Source organism: Pyrus communis, chromosome 4 (assembly GCF_963583255.1).
Source record: "Pyrus communis chromosome 4, drPyrComm1.1, whole genome shotgun sequence".
NCBI lineage: Eukaryota > Viridiplantae > Streptophyta > Magnoliopsida > Rosales > Rosaceae > Pyrus > Pyrus communis.
Window position 1 is genome coordinate 25,954,633 of NC_084806.1, and position 15,720 is coordinate 25,970,352.

The 15,720-nt window shown below is 32.1% G+C and overlaps 1 protein-coding gene across 1 annotated transcript; it reads left to right on the forward strand.

The window, feature by feature from the left end:
• LOC137732109 (uncharacterized) lies at window positions 1-577 on the forward strand. Its single transcript, XM_068471401.1, has one exon. It carries the CDS (start codon window positions 92-94, stop codon window positions 377-379), a length of 288 nt encoding a protein of 95 aa, XP_068327502.1. The 5' UTR covers window positions 1-91; the 3' UTR covers window positions 380-577.
• The last annotated feature ends 15,143 nt before the right edge of the window (window positions 578-15,720 follow it).

Consider the following 15,720-nt stretch of genomic DNA (forward strand, 5'->3'; position numbering starts at 1 on the left):
GCCAACGTTCCCAAGCAAGGCATCAGAAACTCCATTTTACCTCACAATTCACAACAAGACGAGCAGCAGCGTCGAAGTCCAAGGGGGAGCGATGGGTCTGCTCTCGTGGTGGAAAGGGGATGAGTCTAAACCCCAAACCAAGACCAGCCCGGATCCGAAACCGGCCGAGCCTGCTCCCGGCATGAACGGCGCCGTTGAGGTGCCTCGACCCCCCGCCGCCGCCAACATCACTGTCTTCGAGTTCGGATCAGTCGCGGCTTCGGCCGATAAGGTCACTCTCGCCGGGTACTGTCCGGTCTCCGAAGACCTGGAGCCCTGCCGCTGGGAGATCCTCCCCGCTAGTGGCTCAGACGCGCCGCAGTTTCGAGTGGTCTTCTAAGCACTCACCGTTGTGTCTCTGTGCGTGTGAGCAGTTAATCATTGTATGTTCATACTCAGTAGAGTAATTTTCAGCTATGAATGATATGATCAGGATTTCAGTTGAGGTTTTGTTGTAGACAATTTCAAGTTTTTGGCTTTGGATTGTGGTCATGGATGGACAATTTAGTTTAAACAACCCAATTATTTACATTTTGCATTCTGATTTTCAAGTTTTGTTTTTAATTTTTGCTAACTACTCGTTGTAAAATGTTGTTCTTAATGGCTGGGTAGGATTGACCTTACATTTAGGTACCGTTTGGTACTTAGGATGGAACGGAATAGAGTGGGACAAGGCGTTCCGTCCCACGTTTGGTGCGCCTAAAACGGGTAGAACGAGCTGTTCCACGGGACGAGTTTTGGGTGAATTTTCGTTCCACCTCAGCCCCTGGAACGACTCGTTCTACATCCATGGAACACAAAATTATAACCTCTCTGTCTCCTTCTTCTTCCTCCTTGTTTCCGTCCGAGGGCATTTTTGCTCCCGCTCCGTTCCATCCTGTCCCGTCCCGTCCCGTCTGCATACTAAACAATACCTTAGGGCATGTTTGGTAGGCCGGTTGGGACACGTTGTAATGAGTTCAGCTTCTTGTTTGTTGTGTCAAAATATGAATGAATATGGTTGAACAAGATAAGTTATAGATTCATATTAGGAGGTTGTATAGCCTATTTTTATACACAAGTTACAAATTTTGTCTATAAATCGCCAACACAAACATATCTCTAAGGTCCAATCTCACCTAACCCACCAACGAGGCCTTTAAGACCTATTTGGTTGGCCAGTTGGGATAAGTTGTGAGTAATTAAAATGGAATTAAATGTAATATGTTGTTTGTTGTGTCAAAATGTGAGAGGACATGACTGGATAAGATGAGTTATAAATCAACAAAATAGTGAGTTATCTAATTTCTGCAGATATACAGATTACAAATCTTGTCTTACAAGACGTAATTAATCTTTGACAATCTAATCCCAAAGCCCATCTCTTCCAACCCACCAAATGAGCCCTTATAGCCGGTAGAAATTCACTTTTGTAGTCTTCTAAAATATTGGGTTACATTAGGTTCTGCATTTAGACACTCCTCTTCAAAATTGCTTTGTATATAAGAAAATAAGAGTGTGTTTGGTATCGTCTTGCAAAACTATTGTTCATTTTATTGATACAAAACAATTCTAAAATGCTTTTGGTATGTTGTTTTAAGGGAAAACGAATGGAAACATCCAAAAAAGTTTCCTTTTAATCGTCAGGACAAAAGTTTTCAAAAATGCCAATGTTACCCTTCAAATATCTATGCAAAAATAGCCCAGTATTCAGCAAAGTTCACGTGGTCTTCATTAAAGAATACGTCCAAAAGAAGAGAAAGAATGATTGTCACTTTCATATAACATTTGAATGCAAAAGAGAAGGTGGCAAACATTGCAGTAGCCAAGTCAACATGGATTCACATGACCTTCATTAAAGCAAAGACAAGTCAGACAGCTTTCAGAAACAATGGTGACAGCTTTCAGCAACAATGTACTGTCACTATTCAAAAAATTATAAATAGTTGAAAAGTTATTTTGTCTTTTAGGAATTAGGTTTTTTATGTAAGGGAGTTTTTCCTCCCATGTAGAACACACGAAAACAACACACGGAAAACACCTCAACATCTAAACCCCTCAAAACCAAACACACCATACTTCAATCCTCATACACTAAAGCATCTGAAACCTTCCTAGCATCCTTTGTAAACGCTTATTTGTAAACATTCTATATATCAATAAAAGTTCAAGTATACATATTCAAGTAATCTCCAAGTCTTAAGTAAGTATTCTTTTTTTTCTTTAGTGTGTTTGTTTAAATAGACTTCTAGTCTAAAATAGGGAAACACTATTGTAGTTATATTATTACCTGTTAAACTGACGATCATGCTTTGTTCGAGCACTCTGTTATAGTTGAATGCTTGCCATACAAAAACTGGACACTAACCAAGGTGCCTCTGAGTTCTTCGTACCTCTGAGTTCAGCCGTTAAGGCCTTATACTTGCATTGTGAGTGGTCGTCATGCTAAAACATGTCGAGTTCCATGTGCAAGGTTTTATGTCTAGTTGTTATAATGGTCATCCAACTATTTAACCAGGTCTGCTGTACGAATTTGGTATCAGAACCAAGTTTAACATTTTAATAGTATAATTATAATAGTAAAGTACCTTGAGGACGGAAGTCATTAACACAACTGATATCACATTTGTTTAATTTTGTATGAACAACATATATCATTGCCTTTGCAGACCTTGTTAACCATAACTACCAGACATTTATTGGGTGTCTAGGAACCCAACTATAAATAACATAAAGTGAAGATAACCCAACTATAACTAGCATACAGAGAAGATTAGCATATATATCCAAAAGAATTAGCAGGACCTTGAAGAAGCAGAAGTTTTATCTTGGTTATCTTGAACATCCTTCATTTATTAATAAATATAATAACACAGAAGTACAACATAAAATTTTAGAAGCAAAAAGAGCAACAAATCAAACTTTAGAAACACTAAGAGAAGAAATAGAGTTTCTAAGATCAGTTAGCCGTAACTTTAGAAAAAAGTAGACTGTAGTTTATGATAGATTATCTTAATTTAGAAATTAGTGAACCACAAAAAAGAAAAATAACCTTAGACCAAAATAGTTTAGTTTGTTATTTTCCATTGAGAAAGCATAATCATATTTTGCATAGTGAAGAAAATCCACAAGCCAACAGTATTGTAGACCTTATTATTAGTCAAGCAGAAAATATAAAATTAGAAAATAATAAGCATAATCATTTGTTAAACTGGTTGTTAGAGCATTTTCAGAAAAATTCCATAAAAACAATTAGACAAAATTTAGATTATATTACATCTCAGTTAGAAGATAATAATAAAAATATTCAAACGTTTCCTAGCAAAAGAGAGATAAAAGAGCTTATTAACCTCATAGACAGTAAGCCTAAGTAAGTAGAAATCAGATCATTAGAAATAGTTGAATAGTTAAAATTAGAAGTTCAAAAAATTCAACTAGTGCAAAAAGAGTTGAGTGAACAAGTAGATAAGTTGCATAATAAAATAGATAGATTATTATTTTAATAACCAATTCTAGAACTAGCAGAAAATACATCCAAGCTTTGAAAAAAAATTAGTAAGTTAGACAAAGAATCAGTAGGTTTAACAGATTTTTCAACACAAGTAACTAGTAGTAATATTCCCGTTAGGCAAAATAATTTAATTATTCATTTAGTTTTAAGTTTGGCTGACAAATTAGACCAAGTTGAAGAATAAATAGCAAAAATAAACCAAGTTTTACATAACGCATCTTCATCACTTCCACTATCACATCCCGGCCCGGGGCGGATCACTTCCCGGGCCCGCTTCACCACCGTAGCACGATATTGTCCGCTTTGCGCTTACCATTCCCTCACGGTTTTGTTTTTAGGAACTCACGAGCAACTTCTCAGTGGGTCACCCATCATGGGATTGCTCTCGCGCGACACTCACTTAACTTCGGAGTTCCAACGGAAACCGAAGCCAGTGAGCTCCCAAAAGACCTCGTGCTAGGTAGGGATAGGAATATACATTTAAGGATCACTCCCCTGGGCGATGTGGGATGTCACAATCCACCCCCTTTAAGGGCCCGACGTCCTCGTCGGCACACATGTGACCAGGGTTAAGCTCTGATACCAAATTGTCACATCCCGGCCCGGGGCGGATCACTTCTCGGGCCCGCTTCACCACTGTAGCACGATATTGTCCGCTTTGGGCTTACCATTCCCTCACGGTTTTGTTTTTGGGAACTCACGAGCAACTTCCCAGTGGGTCACCCATCATGGGATTGCTCTCGCGCGACACTCGCTTAACTTCAGAGTTCCAACGGAACCCGAAGCCAATGAGCTCCCAAAAGGCCTCGTGCTAGGTAGGGATAGGAATATACATTTAAGGATCACTCTCCTGGGCGATGTGGGATGTCACAATCCACCCCCCTTAAGGGCTCGACGTCCTCGTCGGCACACATGTGACCAGGGTTAGGCTCTGATACCAATTGTCACATCCCGGCCCTGGCAGGACCACTTCCCAGGCCTGCTTCACCACCGTAGCACGATATTGTCCGCCTTGGGCTTACCATTCCCTCACGGTTTTGTTTTTGGGAACTCACGAGCAACTTCCTAGTGGGTCACCCATCATGGGATTGCTCTCGCGCGACACTCGCTTAACTTCGGAGTTCCAACGGAACCCGAAGCCAGTGAGCTCCCAAAAGGCCTCGTGCTAGGTAGGGATAGGAATATACATTTAAGGATCACTCCCCTGGGCGATGTGGGATGTCACATCCACCATCTTTGCTAGAAAAATTAGAAAATTTAATTTTAAGTGCAAATAATAACATTAGAAGACCTAAGATAAATCCTTTTGATAATAGAAAATGGAACTCTTTAAAAGAAAAGGAAAAGAAGTAGTTAGAGCAGAAGATATTAACCCAAATGAAGAGGAAGCACAAGAAAATATAGAAGAGGATGAGAGTGAGATCGAAAATGAGAGTATTCATATGGCTTTTAATAATTTAGATATTAATTTAGTTGACCAAAATTTTGATCATATTGTTGTTTATAGATATATTGATTATTTAGATGAAGAACAATACTTAAAAAAATATAAGACACATGATTTAGGACTACATAGAATTTCAGATGAAGAGGTGAAAAAAATAATCATAAAGATAGGAGTAGAACATATTTTAGGATCAAAAGAATATAATAATTTATTAGAGTTCAAAGCAGAATGTAATCCAGCAGAAGAAAGGAATACATCAGGAGTAGAAAATCAAAATCCAAGATATGTAGGTAGAACTGATCAACAATTTTTGAGACAAACAAATGAACAATATCATGAACAACCAAGAGTAGATTTTGTTGAAGAAAGTATGATAAAGCCACATAGAAAAAAATAGGATTCCATATTTGAAAGAACTAGAACAAATTAATATAGCAGGAAATATATTAGGGAAGTGTTATTGGCACTCCAAAAATCTCATTCTACACTCCTCACAAGTGTATTTTTCTTTCCAAATATAGAAAGTTTGGAGTGTAGAATGAGATTTTTGGAGTGTCAATAACAATTCCCATATATTAAATTTAGATAATGTAGATCCACAAGATTGGGAAAGAACGATTGAGTGATGGAAGAAAGATTGCGTATATGCAGCATTAATGTTAGATTTTAGTAATTCACAAAATATGTTAGACTACTTTGAGCATACTTTAGATGGTTTAGTTTTTTATTATTTTAAATCATGGAATGTTCAAAATCTAGAATAGCATCAGGTAGCTAAAACACATTTTAATATTGATGATTTTGTTACTTTGATTAAACAAGAACTTTTAGATCATAATAGGTTAGATGGCAGAAGCGAACAAGAACAAATAAGAGCAATTAGAAATTTAGAACAATTACAAATTGTGATTTACATTATATAGTTGAGTATACTACAAATTTCTTTAAATATTTAGGAAGAACAAGTAGAATTAGTGATATTAATTTATTAGATACTTATATGACAAAAATAAAATGACCAATAGGTGAAAAGATTTGGAATGAATTACAAAAACATCCAAAGAAAAATGATATTGCAATAGGACCTAAAATTCAACATATATATGATATACTTAGACAAGAGTATAGTCAAATAAAAGCTAAGAAACAAATTAGGAAGTAATTTTATATGAGTTGTCATAAGAAAAATAAGCATAAGAAAATATACAAAAAGAAATATAAGTCATACAAACCACACAAACAACATAATAACTCTAGTATAAAACCTTCAAGAACATACAGGAAGAGAAAATATATTCCAAAACAATTTAGAAAAAGAAGTGGCAAACCTTGAATTAGGAAATACAAAGCACCAAAAGATGAGAGCAGTTGTAAATGTTATTCATGTAGAGAAGTTGGACATATTAGACCTAAATGTCCAAAATTTGGAAAGCAGTAAAGAGAAAAAGTACATTTGATGGAATTGTTTAAGTTAGAAGAAGATGAAGATATTAAGTCAATATATAGTTTAGATGATTTAAGTGATAATGAGAGTATTTATAGTATAGAAAGTATAAATATGATAGATTCAGACTCAGAAGATTCAAGTAGTTCAAATAGTGATTTGGAAGAGTATATGTGTGCATTCATAGAAGAACAACATGAAAAAGAGTATAAATATATAAATTTAGGTTGGTCAGAAAAATGTCACAAGAATAGCAAGTTAGTTGCAAATAAATACTATAATACATATTCAATATTATGTGAAAAGTGTTATGGTAATAAGTTATTAGAAATTAATTCAGCAAAATCACAAGAAAGCACTGAAATATTAGGAAATACTATTCATACTACAGAAAAGCCAAAAAATAGTTCTTTAATTACCATAAATTGTGAAATAAAATTAGCAAAAGAACACAAAATACAAACAACATATATGATAGATACAGATAGTCCAAAGAGTGTCATAAGAGAAGAGTTAGTAACAGAAAAATATAGACAAAAATTAGCAAAACCAGTGAGAATAACACAGTTTGATGAGAGACCAGTTTATTTAACATATTGTATTAATAATGAGTCTATTAAAATAGAAAAACAACAATTTAATTTATCATTAACATTTGTTTCACCAGTAGGATCATATCCATTCATTTTAGGTTTAAATTTTTTGAAAAGTTTGCAAGGTTTTTTATTTATGAATCATAACATAACATTTTTCAAAAGAGTCATCACAATAACTGATCAAAGTAATATTGTAGAAGCATACAAAAACATAAGTATAGAAGAGTCTAGTGGTCAAGATAGTTATTATTTAGAAAACTCAAAAGAAAATGATGAGCATAATAATATAGACGAGTTTGATGAAGAAATATTTGAACATGAACATCCAATTTTAGAAGAAGAAAAAATCTGTATAGAAACATTACAGTTAAATAGACCAAGGAACTATAATAGACCAAAGAGTTTGGAAGAATTGTTACAATTAGCAGAAAAAACTAGAATTATAGGAGAAGACCCACAATTAGATTGGAGTAAAAATAAAATACTAGCAAAATTAGATATTATTAATCCAGATTTAACGATAAAGACAACTGATATGCCTTGTAGTTTAATAGATAAACAAGAGTTTGAGCAACAAATAAAAGAGTTATTAACTTTAAAAGTAATTAGACCCTCTAAATCTAGACATAGATCAGTAGCATTCATTATGAGAAAACATTCAGAACTAAAAAGAGGTAAGGCTATAATAGTTTATAATTACAAGTGATTAAATGATAATATATATGAAGATTGTTATAACTTACCAAATAAGGATGAGCTTATAAATAAAATTTAAGAGAGTAAATATTTTAGTAAATTTGATCGTAAATAGCAAATAAGATTAGCAGAAGAATCAATTGAGTGGACAATTTTTACTTGTCCAGAAGGACATTTTGTGTGGCTTGTTATGCCATTTGGACTTAAAAATTCTCCATCGATCTTTCAAAGAAAGATGGACCAAATTTTCAAGAAATATGATAAATTTTGTAGTGTTTATGTAGATGATATTTTAGTACATATTAAAAATAGAAGTGAACATAGAAAGCACTTAGAGATAGTTTGACAAGAATTTATCAATAATGGAATTGTGATTAGCAAAAATAAAATTGCATACAAAAGCAAGATAAAGAATTTTTAGGAATGTATATTAAGTCAAGTACAATACAATTACAAGATCATATAACTAAAAATGTCTTAGAATTTCCAGTTAAGTTAGAAGACAAAAAACAGTTACAAGAATTTTTAGGATTGTTAAATTATGCAAGAAATTTAATCCCTGATTTAGAAAGAAAAACACCATTATTACTAGGCCTGGCAAACGGGTCGTGTCTATCGTGTTCGTGTCGTTTTCGTGTAACACCTGTTATCTTAACGGGTCGTGTCGTGTCACACCCGTTATCTTAACGGGTCCTTAACAGGTCGTGTCACTTTACCCAACGGGTAAAGTGACCCGACCCGTTATGACCCGTTAAGAAAAAAATATTTTTTTTTTAAATTTGCACATACCACACATTGCCACATAAATATTACTTCAAAACATTAAAACATTTCTCGTTCAAGCACTATATCTACACTCGAAAATCCAAGCATATACAAACAATTTTGACGGTTTGGATCGTTGAAATTAGTTTTGGAGAATTCGTAAAACGATAGATTGACTAACACTTAGAGTTTATTTATACTTTCATTAAGTATAACATAAGATTTTGTGGTATCCACTTGTGTAAATATTTTAAATTGAAGATCGAATTCATTCATTGTATTCATATAGGGTCAAGGAGTGTAGTTATAAAAAAATCATCAAAATCGGAGTTAAAATAACTGTTAAATCGTGATTTTTCGTTTATAACCGTTGAAAAGCTTTGTCCCGTTACTTGATCTCAGAATGTTTTTTTTTTTTTGTGATTTTTTGATGATGTGATCTCCAAGCATATACAAACAATTTTGACGGTTTGGATCGTTGAAATTAGTTTTGGAGAATTCGTAAAACGATAGATTGACTAACACTTAGAGTTTATTTATACTTTTATTAAGTATAACATAAGATTTTGTGGTATCCACTTGTGTAAATATTTTAAATTGAAGATCGAATTCATTCATTGTATTCATATAGGGTCAAGGAGTGTAGTTATAAAAAAATCATCAAAATCGGAGTTAAAATAACCGTTAAATCGTGATTTTTCGTTTATAACCGTTGAAAAGCTTTGTCCCGTTACTTAATCTTTGAATGTTTTCTTTTTGTGATTTTTTGCTGATGTGATCTCCAAGCATATACAAACAATTTTGACGGTTTGGATCGTTGAAATTAATTTTGGAGAATTCGAAAAACGATAGATTGACTAACACTTAGACTTTATTTATACTTTTATTAAGTATAACATAAGATTTTGTGGTATCCACTTGTGTAAATATTTTAAATTGAAGATCGAATTCATTCATTGTATTCATATAGGGTCAAGGAGTGTAGTTATAAAAAATCATCAAAATCGGAGTTAAAATAACCTTTAAATCGTGATTTTTCGTTTATAATCGTTGAAAAGCTTTGTCCCGTTACTTGATCTCTGAATGTTTTTTTTTTGTGATTTTTTGCTGATGTGATCTCCAAGCATATACAAACAATTTTGACGGTTTGGATCGTTGAAATTAGTTTTGGAGAATTCGTAAAACGATAGATTGACCAACACTTAGAGTTTATTTATACTTTTATTAAGTATAACATAAGATTTTGTGGTATCCACTTGTGTAAATATTTTAAATTGAAGATCGAATTCATTCATTGTATTCATATAGGGTCAAGGAGTGTAGTTATAAAAAATCATCAAAATCGGAGTTAAAATAACCGTTAAATCGTGATTTTTCGTTTATAACCGTTGAAAAGCTTTGTCCCGTTACTTGATCTTTGAATGTTTTTTTTTTTGTGATTTTTTGCTGATGTGATATCCAAGCATATACAAACAATTTTGACGGTTTGGATCTTTGAAATTAGTTTTGGAGAATTCGTAAAACGATAGATTGACTAACACTTAGAATTTATTTATACTTTCATTAAGTATAACATAAGATTTTGTGGTATCCACTTGTGTAAATATTTTAAATTGAAGATCGAATTCATTCATTGTATTCATATAGGGTCAAGGAGTGTAGTGATAAAAAATCATCAAAATCGGAGTTAAAATAACCGTTAAATCATGATTTTTCGTTTATAACCGTTAAAAAGCTTTGTCCCATTACTTGATCTCTGAATGTTTTTTTTTTTTGTGATTTTTTGCTGATGTGATCTCCAAGCATATACAAACAATTTTGACGGTTTGGATCGTTGAAATTAGTTTTGGAGAATTCGTAAAACGATAGATTGATTAGCACTTAGAGTTTATTTATACTTTCATTAAGTATAACATAAGATTTTATGGTATCCTCTTGTGTAAATATTTTAAATTGAAGATCGAATTTATTCATTGTATTCATATAGGGTCAATGAGCGGAGTTATAAAAAATCATCAAAATCAGAGTTAAAATAACCGTTAAATCGTGATTTTTCGTTTATAACCGTTGAAAAGCTTTGTCCCGTTACTTGATCTCTGAATGTTTTTTTTTTTTTGTGATTTTTTGCTGATGTGATCTCCAAGCATATACAAACAATTTTGACGGTTTGGATCGTTGAAATTAGTTTTGGAGAATTCATAAAACGATAGATTGACTAACACTTAGAGTTTATTTATACGTTCATTAAGTATAATATAAGATTTTGTGGTATCCACTTGTGTAAATATTTTAAATTGAAGATCGAATTCATTCATTGTATTCATATAGGGTCAATGAGTGTAGTTATAAAAAATCATCAAAATCAGAGTTAAAAGAACCGTTAAATCGTGATTTTTCGTTTATAACCGTTGAAAAGCTTTGTCCCGTTACTTGATCTCTGAATGTTTTTTTTTTTTGTGATTTTTTGCTGATGTGATCTCCAAGCATATACAAACAATTTTGACGGTTTGGATCGTTGAAATTAGTTTTTGAGAATTCGTAAAACGATAGATTGATTAACACTTAGAGTTTATTTATACGTTCATTAAGTATAACATAAGATTTTGTGGTATCCAGTTGTGTAAATATTTTAAATTGAAGATCGAATTCATTCATTGTATTCATATAGGGTCAATGAGTGTAGTTATAAAAAATCATCAAAATCGGAGTTAAAATAACCGTTAAATCGTGATTTTTCGTTTATAACCGTTGAAATGCTATGTCCCGTTACTTGATCTCTGAATGTTTTTTTTTTGTGATTTTTTGCTGATGTGATCTCCAAGCATATACAAACAATTTTGACGGTTTGGATCGTTGAAATTAGTTTTGAAGAATTCGTAAAACGATAGATTGACTAACACTTAGAGTTTATTTATACTTTCATTAAGTATAACATAAGATTTTGTGGTATCCACTTGTGTAAATATTTTAAATTGAAGATCGAATTCATTCATTGTATTCATATAGGGTCAAGGAGTGTAGTTATAAAAAATCATCAAAATCGGAGTTAAAATAACCGTTAAATCGTGATTTTTCGTTTATAACCGTTGAAAAGCTTTGTCCCGTTACTTGATCTCTGAATGTTTTTATTTTATTTTTTGTTGATGTGATCTCAAAGCATATACAAACAAGTTAGACGGTTGGGATCGTTGAAATTAGTTTTGGAGAATTCGTATGCCATCAATCAAGTTCCGTGTGTGTGTGTGTATATATATTTATTAAGTAGATTTAAATCTATTTATTTTGTATGTATAAATTATAATTGACTGGTTCACGGAATAGTACATACATCACGTGTCACGTGTGTCATTATAAAAATAGTGAGATATGTCATGACAGTCATTTGTGTGATAAAAAGTTAATAACTTAAAAAAAAAAAAAATTTCTCATCACTTCTATTAATTTTCATTTTTCCCTCTCTTTTTTGTTTCCTTTTCAACTTTTTCTTATCATTTTCACTTTTCCCTCCAACATCTTTCCCTAATTCGCTCACTTTTTTGTTTTATTTTCAACTTTTCTTAACATTTTCATTTTCCCTCCATTTTTTTTTCAAAAAGGGGGGCAAGTTGGCAACGGCAAGAAATTGATTATTGAAATTTGAATGTAAAGAAATCACATCAAATTTCAATGGATGCAAAATCATGCAATGCATCATGCATATTAAATTATTAATTAATAATTATTATAGTTTTTATAAAATTTAATATATATATATATATATATATATAATTATTATAGATAGACTTAATATTTTGGGGGTATAATTATTATAGTATATATAATTATTATAATTATTATAAATTTTATAGTTAATTTAATATATATATATATATATATATTATAATTTTTAGGGGTATACAATTGTAAAATTAATGTATATAATTATTACAGTATTTTTTTAGGGTTATAAAATTATAAAAATAATATTCTGCTTATCGTGTATCGTGTTACCCACGTGTATACCCGAACCAACCCGTTATCTTAACAGGTGCTTATCGGGTTACCCGATAACGACCCGATTCGTTATCGTGTCGATCCAAACACCTGTTAATTTTGTGTCGTGTCGTGTCGGGTTATCGGGTCGTGTCAGAAATTGCCAAGCCTAATTATTACATAGTAAAACTAGCAAAATAGGACAAAAATATTTTAATAGTGAAGATATTGAATTAGTTCAAAATATAAAGGAATAAATTACTCAACTTAAGCTATTAACATTACCATTAGATGTTAGTTACAAAATAGTTGAAACAGATGCTTCATCATTAGGATGGGCATGTATATTATATCAGAAAAAACATAAGGTGTCACCAAAGTTTGAAGAACAAGTTTATAGATATTCATCAGGAAAATTTAGTGATGTACAGTTAAGATTACCATCAACTGATTTAGAACTTTTAGGAATAATTAACTCACTTGAAGCCTTCTCTTTATTCTTACATAATGAAGTATTTACGATTAGAACAGATTGTTAAAATATAGTTTCTCCTTATAATAAGATACATGCTAATAAACAGGCAGCCCGAAGATGGGCTAATTTTATTGATTCAATTACAGAAAATGGTTTTAAACCAATTTTTGAACATATAAAAGGTAGTGACAATACATTAGATGATATCTTATCAAGATTAATTCGTTGAACAGGAATGGAATATTGTGGACCATCATCCTCAAATAGCACAATATCATAAGGCAGAAGAGCACATTTCAATAGCATAATGATGCACTATGGAACTCCACAATTTAGTGGATTCCAAAATAGCATAAGCAGACCAACATCACCATCATTAATTACTTTCAACTTTAATGGCACTCTTGTTGAAGGAATCAGAAATCTAACTCTAAGGTATAAGCCAATGGTACCAAAACTCTCTGATAGGCAACAAGTTCTCTTAGATAATTTTTGGAATATCCAAATCAAACAGCCAAGCATAAGGTTAGGCCATGAAAAACTAATCAGAGCCTTAGAACAAGAGTTTGATAACTTTAATTTTAATTTCCATCAAAGCCAGCATCATATTCATTCTCTTGAGCACAACCTTCAAGTCATTTCTAGAGACCATGAGTCATTACTTAGTAAGCTTACAAAAATGAATCAAGAACTCCAAACTGTTAGAATGCAGCATAAGGCAAGTGACACCCTAAAAAGAGAATTAAAAATAGGTTTAGAACCTGATCAACATAAGAATAAAGCAAAAGAGGTTATTGAACCCATAACAATAAAGGCTAATGAGCCCAATGCAGAGAAAGAAATTAAGATTGAGCTCTTAGAAGAAGATATTGAAATGGAACAACATCAAAGTAATTAGCAACATCAGTATTTGAGTGATAAAGAAAAACAAGAAAGATATGAAAGTTTTCATAGGAATATATCTTTAGACTTAACATTATATGATATCCTATTAGAAGAAATTTCAAAAGCAAAATTAAGAATAATGGCACCAGATATGCAAAATGAGATCATGAGAAGAGCATCACAATCCATGAAAGAGTTACAATTACAATTATAATGTGCTTTGTATCAGTCCATCTTTGATCCCAAAACCAGGGATGAATATTATTACAAAGATGTATCTACCATATCTTTGTGATAGTATAGAGAGTTGTATTTGTAAACCAGAAGTTAGTATAGCTGTGGTCAGGATTAATATGAAAGATTATAGACCATGACATTTTAGTTATGAGTATCAGAAAAAGTATAATGTGGTAGAAGTTACCCCAACCTTACTATTAGAGTTTGACTATCTTGATAAAATATTCATTGATCATATTTCCCAACTAGAATAATTTCCTGAAAAGCTTATAAAAGTAGCAGAAGATTATCTAGAACAGTGGAAACAAATTTGCATAAGTTTTATTAATAGTCCTCCAAATTAGTATGAACATGTGCATAAGGAGAAAGCTATGCATATAGCCATGATTAAGGAAGAATCCTTTAGAATATCCTCTATATCCCCACATAGGTGGACTCCTTCATACAAAAATATTCTAAAATTTTAAGGGATCCAAATGTTAGCCTTAGATGAGTTTGAAGATTTTAGGTATGACATGTTACTAGTAGTAGAAGAAGAAGAAATGTATATTTACAGTAAGACAAAAATCAATCATCAGCCTTACTGGAAACCTCAAATTTTCAAAGGAGAAACAGTAAACATGTACAACAAGGTGAAAGAAGATAGAGAAAGAAATGCAAAGCTAGTAGAAGGTGATGAACAATATTGGAACAATTTGACAGAAGAAGAACTGCATAACATTGACAACATGATGGAAGCATGAAGAGCTGGCAGCAAATTAACATAAGTTGAATAACATCATGCAAAATAATGTATTTTGATTAGATAGAAATGTCAACATCATTGTGGACCCCGCTCCAATAATGAAATAATGACATAAGAGTAAATAAAAAAAAAGAGCTTAACCCATTATGGACTTTTCATACCTGAAATGTCATTTTGATTAAAAATAAACAGTAAAATGCCATTTTTATTAAAACTCCCTTGTTTTAAAAGAATAAGAATGAAAAACACAAAATACAATATTTAGCCTAGTTTGGGTGCAACATGATATTGGTATTTGTGTGTTTTTCAAGAATGACTTCCAAATAAAGTAGAAAACACACGTATAAGACATAAAGCAAAAGAACAAAAAAAAAAAAAAAAAAAAAAACAAATTCATAGTGGGTTTTTGCTAACCTAACGAGGTTTTGATGAGGCACCTACTTCTTCTTGTAGAATGTTGTTCATAATGGCTGGCTAGGTAGGACTCACTTTACATTTAGGGCATGTTTGGTAGGCAGATGAGTTATCTAACCTATTTTTATACACAAGATACAAGTTATGTCTTATCAACTGTAATCAATCTCTGCCAATTCAAAGATACTTCCAAAGTCCTATTTCATCCAACCCACCAAACGAGACCCTTAGGATCTGTCTGGTGGCCCAATTGGGATAAGTTGTGATTAGCTAAAATGAACTTGAGTGTAGTATAGTTGTGTCAAAATGTGGAAGGACATGACTAGACAAGATGAATTCTGTTTCAATAGGTTTAATGATGATGATAAAATTTGTCGAAACTGAAATTGAACCGAAATTTTGGTTTTTTTTTTTTTTCGGTTTTTCTTTGGTTCGTTTAATTTTGGCTTAGTTCGGTTTTTTTTTTTTTTTTTTTTTTTTTTTTTTTCCTTCTTCTTTCATAAAAATTTAAAATA

Coding starts and splice junctions, on each gene's coding strand:
- LOC137732109 (XM_068471401.1), top strand. CDS start 92: ATGGGTCTGCTCTCGTGGTGGAAAGGGGATGAGTCTAAACCCCAAACC.